Genomic DNA, 20,565 nt, shown 5'->3' with positions numbered 1-20,565 from the left:
AGATTGAAACTGACCACTAACCTCTAGCTACTTTTCTAAAGAAGCCTGTGCATTCAGCTCCAGCAAGATTACAAAGAATGATGCTCAAATTACAAAAGTACAACTTCAAAATGATCTATGCAAAAGGCAAACTACTCTATTTGGCTGATGCCTTATCCAGTTCACCCAGAAATAAGACGAAACAGCTTGACGCAAAGAATTTTGACTTTGACTTGATGGCAGTGCATAATTTTTCTACCACTATGCTTGAAGTGTTAAGAGATCACACAAAGACTGATCCAACTATAAAATGTTGATGGAAGATGGCATTATTGTCAAAGGTCCTGAAATTGTTCCTGCTTCCTTACAACATGAATATATCCAGATTTTGCATCGTGGTCATCCAGGTTCCTCATCCACTAAGAGATGAGTGAGAGAATTAGTATTTTGGCCTTCATTACGGAAAGACATTGATAAAGCACTTTTTTCTTGTTCAGTATTCAGTAGTACTAGACCACATTTGCAAAAAGAACCACTTCAGCTAAGTCAAGTTCCTGAACTACCTTGGTCGTCAGTAGACGCTGATATCTTCAAGTGGAACAATCAACATTACTTAGTGTTGGTAGACTCTTATTTGAACTGGTTTGAGACTGACTTACTACCTAACCTAACATCCACTACTGTTATTAAGTTGAAACATTATTTCTCAGTCCATGGTAATGCACACAAACTTAGCTCTGACAATGGTACTCAATTTACTAGTCAGTTGTTTCAGAAATTTGCAAGAGAATGACACTTTGTACATGTTACTAGCAGTCCTGAATATCCATAGTCAAATTAGCTGAATGTGCAGTGCAGAGCGCAAAGCAATTGCTTAAAAGGGTCAAAGCATGGCAATACCGATGTCTTTTTGAATTTACTTAATCTCAGGAACATACCATGTGACGATATTCATGGCTCACTGCTGAAAGACTTCTTTTCCAAGCAAGCCAGAATGACGCTACCTATTCGTTCCAGTTTATTGAGGCCTAAAGCTAAGAACAACTGAACCACAAATGCTCAACTATTCACAAAGCTTTCAATCCAGAAGTCCAGTTATTACAAATCAAGCAGATTTCTTTATCCGTTGAGGGAAGGAGAAACAGTGAGAATACAAACGGCAAAATGTTTTGACTGGATTGGCCAGGTTACAGGTATATGTGCCAAGCCGACATCCGGCGACATCCTACCTTGTAGAATCTGAGGGTATGGACTATAGGAGAGACCGTAGAAATTTACTTCCTGTATCAGACTCATCATCACAACATTGTTTTAATGACATAGACTCAGAGTGAACCAAATGTTGTTCCTATTCCAGACTGCTCCTACCTCTGATTCCATTCCTGAAGATGTTTCGGACGATTCCAAGATCGTATTTTCTACAGAGATAGCCAGTTGTTAACTCCCAATTCCCAGTTTTATGTCACACGATATGGATGAGTATCCAGGCCCAGTGCGAAATATGCAGCAACATGGACTTAACTGTGTATGTATGTATCTTATCTTGTGTAAATGCATAATAATGAACTGTGTGTGATATCTGCATGCCAAATAGATTCATACATTGCATATTTTATTTTATCAGGAGGGAGGATGTAGATCAGAGTGCACGTCTTGTGTCTTTAAAAAGTATGTCAAAGCCGTAACCTGCATGTATAAATGTCAAGCACTTGCCATTCCTAGTGCCATTTTGAGAGTGCAGCCAGAGAGTAAGCGTGTATGAATCCAGCAGTTAGTTTGTATATAAGTTACTTAACTCATTCACTCCGGAGCAGCTCAGAAAAAGCTGCCTGCTTAATTCCACCATAGGAGCAACAGTGCAGCCTGAGCTCATTTTCAGAAAATCCATTTCTAATACCATACAGAAAACAAATGTTCGTAACGCTTTAACTATAAGAGCTAGACTAAAAATGTAAACACGAAAGTTGTTGAGCAGACACTGACCTTTCCAACAGTGTAAATGTTGATAGTGCATATAGGTTCATAGGTAGGTACTAGGCTATCTGCCCAAAGACATTTATAACCCTAGCCAGAATGTGTTGGCTTTTGCCACCCCCTTAGATTAGTTCCCTGTGCCTCTGTCCAGCAGAGCCACTTTTTGTTTCCCATCCACTCATCAAGGTCTCTTTTGAAGAGTGTTAGCGAGGAGCTCTGCCTAATGTAGATTGGGATCTTGTTCCAAAGCATGGGAAATCTCTGGGATAGGAATCTATCCCTCCAGCATGTCCTATTTATTGTTGTGGTGAGGTTTAGATCCCTAGAGCATGTGGCTCAAGGGGATAAGGTTTTCTTTAGGTGGAGCATGTCCACCAATTCTGGGTTGGACATGGCCTTATATGTCAGGCAGAGACCACCTCTGAGTAGGCAGTATGCAGCCGAGTACAGCTGTAGTTTCTTCAGTCGAGCTGCGTAGGGCATCTGTTTGAGGCCAGTGATCCCCTTGGTGAGGTACTTCTGTGGTCCTTCCAGCTTTTGCAGGTGTCTTGTAAGGTACATCCCAAATGGGGCATTGTACTCTGATGGGTCTGATGAGTGATGAGTAGAGGGGCACAATGACCCCTTTTGATCTGGATGCGAACCCTTTTGTGATTAGGTGGGCCAAGTAAAAGGATTTTCTAACCACTTTGGCAATGTGATTCTCAAAGGTGAGATTACTATCTACTTGGGTCCCCAGATCCCTTATTACGTCTTCCGTATTTATGGGACTACCACCTGTGTGGTAGTTTGTGGGTACTTTGTTTTTTCCAAAGGGGATGACTATGCACTTTTTGGCATTTAAGTTGAGGCCATGATTTTGACACCAGGTATCCGTCTCAGTGAGACCCTTTTGGAGGATGTCTTTGTCAGCCAGAGAGTCAATTATAGCCCCTAGTTTGCAGTCATCTGCAAACTTGGTCAGCCCATAGTCCTCCTGTGCTTGCCTGTACCTCTGAGAAGTATATGCCGAACAGGAGGGGTCCTATGACTGATCCCTGGGGAATGCCACTTGTAACCGGTTTAGAGTCAGACCTAGCTCCCGCAACTCTCACCATGTGGGTTCTGTCCGTGAGCCAGTTGGCAACCCATCTTGTGACGTAGGGGTTTATGTTAAGGCTGGTGAGCTTGTCTGTAATACCAGAATGGGGAATGGTGTCGAAGGCATTAGCGAGGTCTAGGTAGGCTGTGTGTACCACCTTTCCCTCATCTATATATAGCCTTGGTAACTGTCTCAAAGACGTCCACCAGGTTTAGGAGGCATGATCTGCCCTTAACGAAGCCGAATTGGGTAGGGTCCAGTGTTTGGAGGTTCCTCATGTCTCTGTTAATGAGTTCCATGATGATGCACTCCATAGCCTTGCAGACCAAGCTAGTCAGGCTTATAGGACGATAGTTCCCAGGGTCTGTTGTGGCTCCACCTTTGTGGAGCGAAATAACCGTTGCTGTGCGCCACTCTATGGGTACGTAACCTGTGCAGAGGCTGTTTGAACAGTGTGTTTAGGTGAGGGGTTAGTTCATCTTTGAGCTCGTGTAGGACGCAGCCTGGGACACCGTCCGGTCCCATTGATGATGTGTTTTTGGCTGTGGACAGGGCTGTTTTAAACTGAGTGTCTGTGATTTCAGGGACGCTACATTCTTCTGGTATGGTTATGGGTCCTTTTGGGGGTGAGAGGGGGGGTGAAGTTTGCACTGAACCTGTCTTCCAGGATGTTGGCAATATCGGTCGGTTCATTGTATTTTGTGCCACTCTGCACTAACTCATTGCCACTTAGATTCTTGACATAGCTAAAGAATGCCTTGTGGTTTTCTTTGGAGTCCTTGGCAATTTTTCTTTCAAAGCTCACCTTGGATGATTTTATGAGGGATCGTAGTTTCTTGCTGATACTGATCAGGGATGATGTTCTTCATCTCACATTGCTGCAGTCCTTACACTTGGGTAGTCCGCTGTCCTCGGTCGGCCCGAATATCAAAGTATAAGGCTGACGTCGGTCAAGGCGCATTTGACTGACATCAGGACGTCAGGGTACAAATGCGCATGACCGACGTCATATCCTCAGTCTTTTTTGCCGCATGGTCCGATGCAGAAGCAGTATTGCAAGTGCCGGTTGGCGTTCTGAGATTTTTCGTTTTCGAAGTTTCAGCCGGAGTCCAAAGTGGGCTAAGAACCCGTTAGGGAATATTTTAGTTTTTTCTTGCCTCAGTGATTTACCGGATGTCAGAAAAAGTCAATAATTGCATTTCTTGTGGGAAACAGATACCGCATAGAGATTATCATACTTTGTGTATTCCTTGCTTAGGGCCTGAGCATGACGTTGTTGGCTGTCGCTCTTGTGCTAGATTCAATAAACGCACTATAAAGAGAAGGTTGGATTGTGCCAGGTTAGTCTTTGGGAAGCGGTGCAATTATAAAATGCCGCCGGATGCTCCGGCCGCTTCTTCAAGAAGCGCAAGGACAAAGCAGTTAAGCCTAGGCTAGAAGAACCGTCTATACCGGACGCCGGTTCTTTAGAGGTGTTGGTGGAGCCGGTGGCTCCACCGGAGGTTTCTTTGTGTTCCCAGGGTGAGACTTTATTATTGCAAGATGTGGCCTCTCAGGAGGCAGGTCAGGCTGAGGGGCTTCTCAGGTTACTATACTCCCCTGCCTTCCTAGGGTGGCTAGGCCCTCTCCTTCTGTTTCAAGGGCTTCTCCCAGGGGCAGGCCAGGTTCAGTTTCAATTGGTGTCACCCCTAGTTCTTCTGGAACTGTGCCTAAGAAGCATATGCTTAAAATGGCAGAAGATTTGATTACTTTGATTAGGGTTCTATGCCCCCTCCTGATAAGAGACCTAGGGTGGAGCCTGAGCTAGGGAGTTTTGAGCAGGCTTCAGATGTTTCAGAGTCTTCGGCTGAAGACTTGCAGGAGTACTCTCCTTATTCTGATTCTGATGTGGATGATTCTACTCCTTCTGCTTCTCCTCCTGAGGATTTTTCTTTTCAGAAACTCTTCATTCCATGAGGGAGCATTTTAAGTGGGAAGGTCAGGACTTCTCTGATTCCAGGAAAAGGCTTAGGGAATTTTTGTTCTTACCCCTGCATAGGCCTTTGGCTATACGTCCTGTTTTAGGTGTAGTGCAAGTTGTTTTTACAGAGGCTTCTCTTAATCCTGATTCTTTGCCTCCTGCTCCTGTTAAACCGGATAGGTATTACAGGGTGCCTGAAGCTCATAAGTTTCTTTTTAAGAGTCCTAGGGCAGACCCAGAAACTGTTAGCCAGGGGCCTAAAGGTGTTAAGGCTTCTGTTGTAAAGAATCCGGTTCCTGCAGACAAAGAAGCCAGGGCCTTGGATAGATGGGGAAAGAAAGTTTATACTTCTTCCACTCCTGCTATGAGGGCTTTGAATTGCCAGTTTCACATGTTGAAATACCAAAACTATCTCCTTTCACAATTGAAGGCTAAGGTTGATGCTCTGGCAGAAGGTATTGATTGTAAAGAGTTGCAAGATTTAGTACATGTTTCTGAACAGGTGGGTAAGCATTCTTTGCAATGTGGTTTTGATGCTGTACAGGCCTCGTCTAGGGTGGCTGCCACTGGGTCAGTTCTTCGCAGGCACGCCTCTGACCATGTTAAAACAAGGATTTTAGATGCTCCTTTGCAATCTGATGTGTTGTTTGGTTCTCCTGTTCAGGCAGTTTTAAAGAAAATGGAAGACAAGGCTAAGTCTATGCAGACTGTTAAAGATTTTTTGCAGGTCCAGCCTCCAAAGTTTAGTAGAAATTGGCCTACTAAGGGGTGGACGTATCCTTCTTATGATTCCCAGTCTAGGGGTAGATCTAGACGTGGTAGGGGTAGAGCTCAGGGCTCTTTCCGGCCTAGAACAGGGAGTTCTCCTGCACAGTCTTCGGGTGAGGGCAGGGGTCAGTCCTTTCGTAAACAGACCCAATGACCTACCTTTTCAGCTGCCAGAGCCTTCTCGTCTGGCAGCACCTTTGGGAGGAAGGTTGGCACTTTTCAAAGAAAATTGGAGTTTAATTACCCAAGACAGATGGGTATTGGATATCATACACCACGGCTACAGGTTTTATTTCCATACTTTGCCTCCTTTCAAAGGCATGCCAGACGTTCCTCCTCAACAAAGAATAGAAGCTCACAAGCAAGTTTCTCTGTTGCTCCAAATAGGGGACATACAGCCGGTCCCTATGCCAGAAGTGGGCCTAGGATTTTATTCTCGCCTGTTCCTAGTACCAAAGAAGGGGAACACGTGGAGACCAATTTTGGATTTATCTATCCTAAACACTTATCTGGACATTCCCAAGTTCAAAATGTTGACGTTGCAGCAGCTTTTACCTCTGCTGGGCAAAGATCATTGGATGGTAACTTTGGATCTCAAGGAGGCTTACCTTCATGTTCCTATCAGACTAAGTTGCAGGAAGTATCTGCGTTTTCGAGCTGGGACTTCTCACTATCAGTTCTCTGCATTGCCCTTTGGCTTATCTACTGCCCAGAGTGTTCACGAAAGTTCTGGCTCCAGTGATAGCTTTCTTCAGGCTAAAAGGAATACAGATCTATCCTTATTTGGACGACTGCCTGATTCTGGCTCAAGGAAGGGAAGAGCTTCTTCATCATTTGGAATATGTGATAGCAGTGCTAAGATGCCTGGGGTATTCTGTGAACGAAATAAAGTCCAGTCTAGTACCCTCTCAGGACATGTGCTTTCTGGGTGTGAGACTGAATACAGCATCCCAGATGGCCTTTTAACCCCAGACAAACAAAAGAGTCTATCCCTTTACTTCCATCAGCTATCTCATCAGTCCGGGCTGACTGCAAGGACAGTCCTTCAAGCCTTAGGGTTCATGGCATCTTGTATTCTGGTGCTTCCCAATGCCAAACTGCATATGAGGAAGCTACAATGGTATCTCAAAAATGTATGGACACAGCACTGTCAGGATCTGGACACTGTCATTCAAATAATACCTTGCATTCAAAAGGAATTTTTGTGGTGGGCTCAGGAATGTCACCTAAACAAGGGACTCTCTGTGACCCGGCCAGAGGCGAGTCAGATTTTAACGACAGATGCCTCAGACAAAGCTTGGGGAGCTCATCTAAATGGAAAGTGGATACAAGACAAGTGGCCTGCCAGACTACAACATCTACATATCAACATGAAGGAGATGTTAGCAGTCCAGTTTGCATTAATAGCTTTCAAGGAATTACTTCTTCCAGGGCAGGTGTTGATTCTAACAGACAACACAACTGTCATGTGGTACATCAACAAGCAAGGGGAACGATTCTTATCCTCTATGCAGGCAAGCAATGATTTTGTGGGAGACTGCTCTCAGTTTACAGCTCAATCTTCAGGCAAGGTTTCTGCCTGGAGCACAGAACTCCTTAGCAGATGTGTTGAGCAGACGAATTATGGATCCCCACGAGTGGAAATTGGATCCTCATGTATTTCAGAAATTGACAGTGTCATGGGGAACTCCAGACATAGATCTGTTCGCTTCTCCACTAAACCATCAGCTGCCAAAGTTTTGCACAAAAAGGTTTCATCCCACAGCTTGGAGAGTGGATGCTCTTTCTTTCAATTGGTGCAATCTTCATGTGTATGCCTTTCCACCTCTGCCTCTCCTCCCAAAGGTACTTCTAAAGGTCAGACAGGACAAGCCAAGGATGATTTTAATAGCTCGGATTGGCCTCGACAGCACTGGTACCCATTACTGAGAAGTCTGGTACGGAAGCCTCCATGGCCTTTGCCTTCGATTCCACACCTGTTGTCACAGGAGGACAGCCATTTGCTCAATGTCAAGCTTCACTCTCTGCACCTAACAGCCTGGCATATTCTGTTTTGAACCATAGTGGGCCTCCACTTCCTCAGCAAGTTTTGAATGTTATTTTGGAAGCTAGAAGGCCTAGTACAAGGTAAGTGTACGCAGACAAATGGAAGAGATTTTATTTTGGAGTGCAGCAAAAGATTTTGATGTTTCTGAGCCTAATTTGTGTGTGGCTCTTCAATATCTTACTGAGTTACTAGACAAAGGTTTGTCTTTCTCTTCTATTAAAGTTCATGCTGCAGCAATTTCGCTCACTATGATTGCGACCCACCATTGTTTTCTCATCCTTTGTTCAAGCAATTTCTTAGAGGGGCAAAGAATATAAGCGAAGAGCTCCTACTCCTGCTTGGGATCTCAATTTTGTGTTGGAGAAACTCACTCTACAACCTTTTGAGCCTGCAGCTACTTCTGAGTTGAAATATTTGTCATGGAAGACTGCTTTTTTGTTGGCCATTACTTCTGCAAGAAGGGTTTCTGAATTGCAGGCCCTTATGGCGGTTGAGCCTTTCTTGATTTTCCATAAGGATAGGGTATCATTACGTACTAATCCTTCCTTTATGCCTAAGGTGGTTTCTAGTGTGGCTTTAAACCAAACTATTCATTTGCCTACTTTTTATGCAAATCCCCAAAATAAAGGGGAAAAGATTTTGCACACTTTAGATGTACACAGGCAGTTGCGTTATTATTTGGACAGAACTAAAGGGTTCAGGCAGTCTCAGCAGTTGTTTGTTTCTTTTGCTTTGAGTTCTCAGGGCAAGCCTGTGTCAAAACAAACTATTTCTAAGTGGATTGGGTTTTGCATTGCTTTCTGTTATTCCCATCATGGCAAGGAGATTCCAGCTGGGATTAGGCCTCATTCCACTAGGGCTACTGCCACTTCAACAGCTTTTTGAGGGAGTAGCAACCAAGGATATTTTGGAGGCAGCTACTTGGAGTTCAGTGCATACTTTCTCTAGGCATTATCACCTGCCACTTTACTCTAAATCCAGGGCTGGTTTTGCCACTGCTGTTTTGCAGGGCATTTTGGCAGCTCCTGCTTCCTTGTAGTTAGCCATCCTCCCTTACCTCTGCTTTGGGATTCTACCCAAGTGTAAGGACTGCAGCAATGTGAGATGAAGAACATAGTACAGTTTTGTACCTACCATAAATGTAGATGTTCAAGATCCACATTGCTGCAGTCCAATTCCTCCCTCCTTCCCCTCTGTATTTAGAGGTGGTTGTGTGGGTTGGGTTGTACATATTGTGTATATTGTATATATTGTACATATAATTAGTGCAAGGGTGGTTGGTTGGTTGTTTGCTGTCTTTTGGTTTTGACCTTTATTTTTAGGGTCTTCTGACATCTGGGGCAAGAAAAGACTGAGGATATGACGTCGGTCATGCGCATTTGTACCCTGACGTCCTGATGTCAGTCAAATGCGCCTTGACCGACGTCAGCCTTATACTTTGATATTCGGGCCGACCGAGGACAGCGGACTACCCAAGTGTAAGGACTGCAGCAATGTGGATCTTCGAACATCTACATTTATGGTAGGTACAAAACTGTACTTCTTCCCTTCTTGGGATTTTACTGTTTTCTGTACTAGTTTCCTCCTTCTATTGTATAGCTTGTTTATGGCAGGAGTCCACCAGACTGGTTTCCTTTTCTTGGAGGAGTGAGTCTTGGTTTTGCTTGGGATGGCATGATCCATGCATTCTTGTAGGTGCCCGTAGAGTGCATTAGTAAAGGATTTTGCAGCCTGGACAGCATTATCCTTTAGCATGGGGGGGCTTTGAAACTTTCCACCTCGGTCTTAAGTAACGTGAAGTTTGCTTTTGAAAAGTTTTTCACTGTGGTTTTCTTGTCCGGGGGTGGGGGTGGAATGTGGATATTCAAAATGATTTGTTTATGGTCAGACCTAACCAGCGAGGGCTTGACCTCCTGTGTGGAACACCGGTTGCCCATGTTGGTGATGACCAGGTCCAATATGTTACCTCTGGTGGGTGTGTTGACCAGCTGAACCAGGGTGTTTGAGTTTATAAATTTTAGGAAATGTTGGGCAAGGGAGTTAGTACTTGAGTAGTTCTCCCAGTTAATGTTTGGGTAATTGAAATCACCCAATATTAGGGTCAATTAACAATTAATATTATCAAAGTCATTATTAAATATTTGGCAAGGAATGTTGATTTTGTGCATATTTTTTACCTTTCTGGAAAAGCAAAGCACAATATCTTGGTCAGTATACCCATAGAATTTGTATTTAATTTGTTAGTATGAATGTCAGCTTTAAAATGAAACCTTAACCATTACTGTGTGATGCTCCTTTATGGAGATATTCACATAAATATGATTAATATAATTTTCATAATTGATAGGTTCATAGGTTAGTACTAGGCTAACTGCCCTTGCAAGCAATTGTAAGCCTAGCCAATTATCCCTTGTGAAACTCAAACCCTGCACCTTGTGTTTGTAAGGCAAACACCTTAACCATTAGGCCACCCTCCCAATAAATAAACAAAGCATAATATCTCATCACCTGTAACAGACAGAGCCTACATATCAGTGTAGAAGTTGTGCGTCTGAATGTTGTCTTTCGGCTTTTCCCGGTTAGGGGTCGCTACAGCGGGACTCCAGTCCGCTAATGATTGGCAGTAGATTTTCACGAACACCGAGGTGCCAGCTCAACGTTCAACCTTCAACGAAGGCATGCCCATTTACGCATGTCTTTCGATCGCCCACCCAACTGCGGGGAGGACATGCAGACTCCACACAGAAGGCGCTCCCCACACTCCAGCCGAGAATCGAATGGGAGAACCTCTTGCTGTGAGGCAACAACGCTACCACTGCACCACCGCGGATACATGTCCACTTCAAAATGATGCATCATTTGTGTGATCACCATGCTCTGTTGCAAAGATATGGGCATAATAATGAGAAGTATTGGAAATATATAATTTTCACAATCGTACAAGACTAAACAAACTGTGATATCTGTACATGTGTACAGTGCACAGATACAGTTCTTTTACCATGTTGTAAGAAGTAACACTGTCTTCAAAAAGAGGTAATACTTGGCACACTGACATGCTCCCTTGCAAAGGTATTTACCAAAATATGAAAATAAATCATAATTTCCATAACCTAAGTCCGAAACAAACTTTGATATCTGCACATGAGTACAACATACAGGCACCATTATTTTACCATGTTAGAACTATCAATACTGTCTTCAAAATGAGGTATTACTTAGCACATTCAGATGCTCCCTTGCAAAGTTATTTACCAAAATATGAAAACAAATCATAATTTCCATAACCTAAGTCCAAAACAAACTGATATCTGCACATGTGTATAAAATACAGGCACAATTCTGTTACCATGTTGGAACCATCAGTACTGTCTTTGAAATGAGGTATTACTTGGCACATTCAGATGCTCCCTTGCAAAGTTATTTACCAAATTATTAAAAAAAAATCATAATTTCCATAAACTATGTCTGAAACAAACTTTGATATCTGCACATGTGTACAACATACAGGCGCAATTCTTTTACCATGTTGGAGCAATCAATACTGTCTTCGAAATGAGGCATTACTTGGCATACTGACATGCTCCCTTGCAAAGTTATTTACCAAAATATGAAAAAAAATAATAATTTTCATAACCTGAGTCCTAACAAAACTGATACATGTCCATTTGTACAGCATTCAGAAGCAGTTGTTTTACCATGTAGACACATATGATTGTAAATATAAACATTCTTGGTGTAGCCAACATAGTGCTGAATGGATACATGTAAAGAGAAAAAGCAATGTAAGGACCGCCACTCCACTAATGAACCCAGGACAGGCATGGGACTTCAGTGGCAGGCAAGGCCATCTGATCTGTCAGATAGCTGTGCTGGCTATCCACTCAGACAGCTGATACCATTGCAGTCTCACGACCTCCTGCAGTGTCAGCAGCCTGCCTTACCTATGCCTTTTCTCTTTACATGTGTCCATTCAGCAATGGACCCAAGGGATCAAGTTATGTATTAGTAAACCCTTCTTGTCATCTAAGGTCTACACATGCCTGATAAAAGCAGAATAAAAAAAGAAGTATTGCAGGATGGTTACTGACATATTAGATTGTACATGCTAGCACTCTCCTGAAAGAGTTGTTCTTTCTCAGCATCTTTACCAGCTCCTTACCACAGTTATTTGCCAAACTCAGAAAAATATATTTTACACAACACATTTCATAACAGAGTTTTACTTACTATACTGGTCCTACTTGGTCATGGATGTTTTCCATTCTTCTCACAAGCTGCATGTTAGCAATCCTGCATAGCTGTCCTCATGCCATTGTGGAGGTCGGCCAGGAACGACGCAATGCCCTCCTCAGTTAGGTGAACGCCATCCCTTCTGAACAGGTGAACGTCTTCAGCAGTGATGCTTTCATGGCAGATTGTAGATCCACCGACCCTGTGCATCAAGCCATGCATGAACCCATTCTGTAAACGTCTGGCCTTGTGAGCTGCCCATTGACTGTTTGCTGTTTTCCATATCTGTCAAGGAATTATATCAGACCACAGAAAATGACAGCATGGCCACCAAGACTTTAGGTGTTCAAAAATTGCTGTGATTTGAAACCGTAGCTTTCCGAGTGCTTGATTGATTCCCTCCAATGTGCAGCACAAGAATGTCGGGCTCAGGGTAGATGGAACACTTCTCTTCCAACAACTGCAGTACTCTGCTCCAACGTATACCTCTTGCAGTCCAGTAAACCTTCACAGTGGATGTGGGGAAGCTCAAGTTGTACTGGTTTTCAGTTTCGGAGGCATGACTGGCTGCTTAGTGAATATAGGAATGGCCACATACCCACACTGTCACTTGTCATTCTCCTAGTCATGAAGCTATGTCAGTGTCAGAAGGTGGACACACCTGCACAGGAAAGAAAATGTAAACAGATTACTACTGATGTTTGGCAGATCTATTGGAAGAGTACATATATATGTATATCATATGCATTACCTGGTTAGCCCATCCAAATCTTCCATCCTAGCCCCAGAGGCAATATTCTTTGCATTAGGTACATAAGTGGTGATGACGCTGCAGAGATATATACCTACTACACACACAGGTTTTGCATTAGCATGTTCTAATACAGGTTAGTGTGGAGTGCAGCGGCATTCATTATCGTTCAGTAGAAATACTATTATCATTATAATTCAGTCAAAATAGTATAACACTTGGATGTTACTAAGCCTTTCCTCCTACAACCTAATTTCCACCCATGACTGACAAAGCATGGAAACATGCCCAACTACTGAGTATAAGCAGAAATATCAAACTTATGTGGTTCTTCCATGTAAGAATTAGTCACAAAAGTGATAATTCCAGTTATCGCATCTGACCATCAGTCTGGTTACAATAAGACCCATCAGTTTTCCTCAATACAGTATGTGCATGTTGTTAAGAGATGATAAATTATTCTTGAAAGCTGAATACATAAACAAAAAATATAACAACCATCACTGAAACCTGAGCTATAGATAACCTATAGTTGTTACACCATATCTGTATTACGATCTTCAGCAGTCTGACCATGTATGCACAGGCACTTCCCTGGTACACACATGAATTTTTTCCCCTACCAGCATCTTCATTACTACATGTTATGCACATGTCCCTAAATGAAACATTCACCCAAATGACCCCTTCAGGAAAATGTTGAGATATGCACAATCACCAAAATTATATATATGCGTGTGACCAATGTATATATGTGCAAGTACATTATGTACATACATATATATCCATGCACACACATTATATATATATGTATACAGCCAGAAAAAATCAGGGGTTTAGCAGGGTAGGCAGTTGATGAAGAATGAGGGGGTTGCTTGCAATGACTCCAAGCAGAGAAAAAAGCACACCTCGGCTTGTGCATTCCTCAAAGCGATAATGACTTGTACTTGTGTGAATAACAGTGACAGCAGCTGAGACTTTTCCCAGAAAAGTGATAATGACTCACTGCTATACTGTAACTGCACATATTGATAATGTGATAATGATCTTCCTTTCATTACTGCAGAGGTATGCATGCCGAGACACAAGTGATAATTGCTGCACATAACCTGTTGAGTATACATTCATTATATTACATTGTGCAGCTGTTATGTAGCACAGACTCAGTATCATCAGTAAGGAGAAGACCTGAGTCATTCAATCAAATAGTACAGCAGTTGGATATTACTGAGCCCTTCCTCCCACCTAAATTCCACACATGACTGACAAAACCAGGATAAATGCACCAAAAATATGGTAGCTCCATCCTGTCAGTAGTCACCTAGTGAGAACCTTTGTCTCACTCAGGCAGTATAATCACAAATAGAATAATACAAGCAGAAGTGATGTAACCCAATGTAATTTGCAGACTGACTTTCTATATGTCCCCAATAACCCCTCCAGTTGTTTGCATTCTGTATGCACAGGTACCAAAATGACACAAATTGGCTCAGCAGTCACTTCAGCAGTGAGACCATAACTGGATGGGAAATAGGAAATACAACTCTGGATTCCATCTGTGCCCCTGCTGGACAGGGGCATTGGGTGCTGATTTGTCTATACATGGGCTAAACTCTTTGCTAGGCTTATAAGGGCCTCACGGCCAATAGCCTAGAAACTTCCTGTGATCATATGATCCTGTGATGCATAAAATTTCATTTAGCCTATACATGTGTAGTTCTAAATGATAATAAAATTTACTTTGACTATAAGCCTTTCTGCAGTGCTCATTATTTGTACATGTCAATAAACTGTTTCATTTACAATGTAACTGTCATCTGCACACCACCATACCTCATTCTGTATCCATGAAGGCTTTTTAAGTCGCATCTCCTTCCTTCCACTTTTTTCTTCTTACTCCTCACTATATTGTTCTGTCTTGCTCCATCACCTGAAGCCTAGTAATAGATAAAGATAGTCAAAGTAGCCACATTACCAGCAATAGGTTACAAATACCCCAAGAATTTATCTTGCTGAGGCCTAAGCAAGACCAATGACAGACCGCTGAATTAATGAAGGTTACTAACTCTAAGGCACAGAAATTTACTTTGGTATCTTCACCATCTGATATGTAAGAGGGCTATATATGTATATATATATATATATATATATATATATATATATATAGAGAGAGAGAGAGAGATATGGATATACAGATATATCTATATATGGACATATACATATCTTTTATATATATATATATATATATATATATATATATATATATATATATATATAAACGCACACATATCTATCTACATATATTATACATACATACACAAACACAGATACACACACACATATATATATATACATATACCACAAGTGGATTAAAAAATCTATCTACATGTATTATATATACATACACAAAGACACATATACACACACACACACACACTAGTATATATATATATATATATATATATATATATATATATATATATATATATATATATATATATACATGTATACACACACACACACATATATATATATATATATATATATATATATATATCTACATATATATATATCTACATACCACATACCACAAGTGATTAAAAGATCTGTTCAAGTGTAGCAAGCCCATTTTACATTTCTTGTAATGGGCTTGGTACAGCTCTTCTCTGACACAGTGGATACATTGAGTGTTTTAGCTCTTCATACATGAATGCAAATAGTACAAAAAAATAGAAATGATCTGTTTGTAACTTTAGCAAGCCCTTTGCCAGAAATGTTAAATGAGCTTGCTACAGTTACATTCCAAAATTAGGTTCATAGGTTCATAGGTTCATAGGTAGGTACTAGGCTATCGGCCCAAGGGCCTATGTAAGCCTAGCTAACAAGGTTCCCTGGCTTATGCCACCCAAGAAAGTTATTTTCCTGTGCCACTGTCGTGCAGAGACACAGAAGTGATCCTCTATCAGAAAAAACACAGCTTTAAGTTGAGACCTCTTAAACATTTTTAATTGCATTAAAGCTTGTACTCTAAGAGAAGACACTCTGGAAACTGGACTTGATACTTTATTTAGTGCTTTTGTCAGTATTACACTTGACTGGTATGTCATCTGGACCAAAAGCCTTTCCATTCTTCATCCTCTTTATAGCTGTCTGTACTTCCTCCTTGCTAATCTGTTTCACTTCCTGATTCACTATCCTCACATCATGGAGGTGCTTAAGAGAAATGGCAGTGGAGTTTTTAACCAGATTGTTTAATGAAATCTTGTAGATGCCTAAGGAGTGGAGAAAAAGTGTTTTAGTACTTATTTTAAGAATAAGGGTGATGTGCAGAGTTGTAGTAACTACAGAGGGATAAAACTGATCAGTCACAGCTTGAAGTTAATGGGAAAGAGTAGTGGAAACTAGATTAAGAAAGGAGGTGTTGATTAGCGATCAGCAGTATGGTTTCATGCGGAAGGAGCACTACAGATGCAATGTTTGCTCTGAGAGTGTTGGAGAAATTTAGAGACTGTCAGAAGGAGTTGCACTGTATCTTTGTGGACTTGGAGAAAGCATATGATAGGGTACCTAGAGAGGAGTTGTGGTATTATATGAGGAAGTCAGGGGTGGCAGAGAAGTATGTAAGCATGGTACAGGATATGTATGAGGGTAGTGTGACAGTGGTGAAGTCTGCAGTGGGAGTGACAGATCTGTTTAAGGTGGAGGTGGGATTACATCAAGGATCAGCTCCGAGCCCTTTCTTATTTGCAATGGTGACGGACAGGTTGACAGATGAGATCAGACAGGAGGCCCGATGGACTATTATGTTTGCAGATGACATTGTGATCTATAGTGAGAGTAGGGACCAGGTTGAGGAGACCCTGGAGAGGTGGAGATATGCTCTAGAGAGGAGAGGAATGAAGATCATCAGGTCTAAGACAGACAGAATGTGTGTGTGAATGAGAGGGAGGATAGAGGAATGGTGAGGATGCAGGGAGTAGAGCTGGCGAAGGTGGAGGAGTTTAAGTACTTGGGATCAACAGTTCAGAGCAATGGCGAGTGTGGAAGAGAGGTGAAGAAGAGAGTACAGGCAGGGTGGAATGGGTGGAGAAGAGTGTCAGGAGTGATTTGTGACAGACTGGTACCAGTAAGAGTGAAAGGGAAGGTCTACAAGAGGGTAGTGAGACCAGCCATGTTGTATGGGTTGGAGACAGTGGCAATGACAAAAAGGCAGGAGTCAGAGCTGGAAGTGGCAAAGTTAAAGATGTTAAGATTTGCACTGGGTGTGACAAGGATGGATAGGATTAGGAATCAGTATATTAGAGGGTCAGCTCAGGTTGGATGCTTTGGAGACAAAGTCAGAGAGGAGAGATTATGGTTTGAACATGTGCTGAGGAGGGATGATGGGTATATTGGGAAAAGGATTCTAAGGATGGAGCTGCCAGGTAAGAGGAAAAGAGGAAGGCCTAAGATAAGGTTAATGGACGTGGTGAGAGAAGACATGCCGGTGGTTGGTGTGACAGAGCAATATGCAGAGGACAGGAAGAAATGGAAACAGTTTATCTGCTGTGGCGACCCCTAATGGGAACAGCCGAAAGAGAAGAAGTCAGTATTACACTTGACTTCTAGGATTCTGAAGAAGTCAAGTGTAAAACTGAAGTGTTAAAGAGTATCAAGTCCACTTTCCACTTCTGAGTGTCTTAATTTATCAGTTTTGGTGTTTTTTCATGTTATAAGCTTGTACTCTACTTAATTTAAAAACTGGGGATAAAATTTAACCCATTCTTAAAAACAAACACACATCTGAAATTACTACATCAGACAAATTAAAAATCTTGAATTAATCACAAGTAAAATTCTGTGGTACCCTCACAGGTACAATTTAAACTCTTCTGCATTTGCCCCAAAAGTACAGACAACTGTTCCTCCGTTGGGGTTTCGAATCAGTGCTGACTGGACTGACTGGCCAGTTTCTCTGACCTCCGGACTTGGGGATGATCTAAGAAAACCCCATCCTCCACTGGAACTGCAGGCTTATTTATAACAGAGTCAAGAATCTTTCTAGAAAAATCAGTTCTAATGCCCCTTTGGTATCCTCAAACAGGGCAGGCCCTCCCCCTGCTTGTAGTCTCCACAGTCCCTCTGCAATTTACGGACCTTACAAGCTTTGTTTTTATCAGTATTGCTGTCCTATTTGATGGACATGCAATAACACATTAATGTTGGAAAACAGTAAATCATTTTTTACTGTCTCATTTAAAGACTTCAGTTTGTTGTCTAGCACACCAAAAGTGCCAAACCTGTACTGTTAAATAGTTTCACCAACTCAAAATACACCAGTGAGTTCAGTTCCACTTTTTTGGGGCATTTCCAAACATGGAGCCCTTTAAGAACATGGTTAGACCATAAGCATGCACTTGGGTACAAAATTCTCCAACTGTATGTTCCTAATTTTAAAAGTTTTTTTTCTCAAAATCCACTTGTTGAGCCTTCAAAGACCGGTCATTCGGAAGATGTAACCAATTATCCAAGTCAACTTCAAAAAAAAAAAAAAAAAAATGTGAGAATGCCATTGGCTGTTGTTCATATTACCTTGATCCACACCGTTAGCCACTACTTGAGTATAGGTCTGAGGCTGAGAGAATAACTCCTGGCTCGGATTAAAGGAGCCCACTTCTACACCAGCTGAGACAAAATTCTGTCCATCAAGCTGGGGAGGGTAAACTTAGAAATCGTCCCCAGGTGGACTCATAACTGCATAACTTAAATTCAAAACACAAATGGGCAGACGAGGCAGTGAGAAGTCCACATAAAAAGCAAAACACAATAAAAACATGAAATGGAGCGGACCGAACTGCTACACCACATGTTTAATAAACAAAAGTAATAAAAACAATTAAAAACTGAGTGTTTTCATCTTGACACTGCAAAGACTTCTTCAGAGTGGTATGTCTGCCATAAAAAAGACTTTAAATACAGATTCAAACAATAGATGCTAGCATGCGATATCATTCAACCTAATTAATGATTCTGGTTGAAGTACAGCAGCGAAACAAGGAACAAGTAAAACCATGTATGTAAATAAATAAATATATAAAATTGTCACAGCTGTAAGAAACTCTGGCATACAAATGCAAAGCTAAGAAAGTACAGTTGTGTACACCTACCATAAATGTAGATGTTCGAGTGTCACTGTTGCAGTCACAACTGTAGGGCGCTCCTGCCGGCAGGCAGCCCAAGGCCGGCCAGAACTCCAAAGTCCAGAACGCAGAGGCACAAATGTAAGTACTTCAGCATTTATGACATGACCATATTAGATTTCAGCTGTGTAGATTTTTGCATAATGTGTGTGGTGGTCTCTTCCTGGTAAAATTGTTTTTCTGGCAAACCAACCAGTACTGAAAGAACTAAATAATGACAGAGATTTGAGTGTCAGGCTGCACACCCTTCATAAAAATGTATGCTAATGCATAACCAGTTATTTGAAGATAACCATAAATTTATAAAAAAGCTAAAACAGAAACAATGTGTTTGCAGCTGTAGCAAGCCCGTTACATATTACTGACAAAAGGGGTCTATATCAGAACATCGAAGTATTAAATCTTCGAATGTTCTGATATCGAACACTATTCAGAGAATGCTAAGAATAGCGAAGCTGCAGAACAGTGAATTCTTTCCTCGGGAAAGAATTAGGTTGACCGTTTCTGTGGCTTCACTATTCTTAGCGCTGTGGTGGAAAGTTACGGGTTGGGTTCAGGTAAGTGTGCGATTATTTGTACGTTATGGTTAGGGGCGCGCTAAGTGAGTTAGGGCGCGGGTTAGGCGTGTGTGCGATAGTGACAGACTTTAGGGTTAGGTGCCCTTTAAGTGAGTTAGGGTTAGGGCATGGGTTAGAGGAGTGTGCGATAGTGACGGACCTTAGGGTTAAGGTTTGGGTTAACTTAAGTGGGTAGATAGTAGTGTAGGTTTAGTTTAGTGTAGCGTTAGATGTAGAAATTTAAGTGTATGTGTGTGGTTGCTGTTTGTTTGATGTGCTTGTGTTGTGTGTATTTTCCATGGGAAAAAATTCACTGTTAATGCTCGATATTTTCATGTTTAGTTGTTTTGGGGCCAATGAAATAGCATTTGCTATTTTCATCTTTCGATAATGTGATATAAACGCTACTTAAGGGCTTGCTATGCTACAGTTCCATTCTAATGCATAGGAAATAGTAAGCATTTTGGCGCTACGGCGCTTCTTACTTGACCGCAAATAAAAAAGAAGAAAGTATGTATTTTTAACTGTAACAGCACATTTTTCATTTCAAAGGCTTGGTACAATTACATTTTGAGACGCTGGCTACAGTAAGTGCTAAAAAGCACTTCTTACATGAACTGAAAGGTTTAAAAAAAGAAGATGAAATGAACTATTTTAAACTGTACCAAGCAATATTGTAATAAGAAAAGCCAGGGAATTGAAAAAAAACTAGTTGTTACTGATAATCAGTAGGAACAAGAGCAACAACGTCTGAATTTATTTACAGTAAGGAAACTAAATGGGAGTGGGAGATGGTATGCGAAGTAAAGCGGGTTGGACCTGACGGTGACATGACAAAATCCGAGTACGTTAAAAAAGTGGGCGGCAACATTTATATTTCGGTCCGAGGCAATTAACTCATTTTAGAAAAAGGACAGAGCCCCTTTAAAGGATACTAGTACACGAGACAAATCACTGGTTTTAAATACAGTTGCAGCTCAATTTACTGTGATCATGGACTGCTAAGCTCCTTTCAGGAAGACAACGTGCTGAAGAC

At 41.6% G+C, this 20,565-nt stretch overlaps 1 protein-coding gene across 1 annotated transcript in view; it reads left to right on the top strand.

The window, feature by feature from the left end:
* The window catches only part of LOC122814407 (protein broad-minded-like), a 296,314-nt gene extending 276,105 nt beyond the window's left edge, over positions 1 to 20,209 (top strand). The window contains exon 7 of the mRNA XM_044086993.1: positions 20,082 to 20,209. Coding sequence (XP_043942928.1) covers positions 20,082 to 20,209 — 128 coding nt within the window. The remainder of the gene's footprint in view (positions 1 to 20,081) is intronic.
* Positions 20,210 to 20,565: the final 356 nt, after the last annotated feature.

This window comes from Protopterus annectens, chromosome 1.part1 (genome assembly GCF_019279795.1).
Source record: "Protopterus annectens isolate FY-2018-M chromosome 1.part1, PAN1.0, whole genome shotgun sequence".
Taxonomy (NCBI): domain Eukaryota; kingdom Metazoa; phylum Chordata; order Ceratodontiformes; family Protopteridae; genus Protopterus; species Protopterus annectens.
Note: the sequence above shows the minus strand (reverse complement) of the source record. Positions and strands in the feature narration are given on the sequence as shown.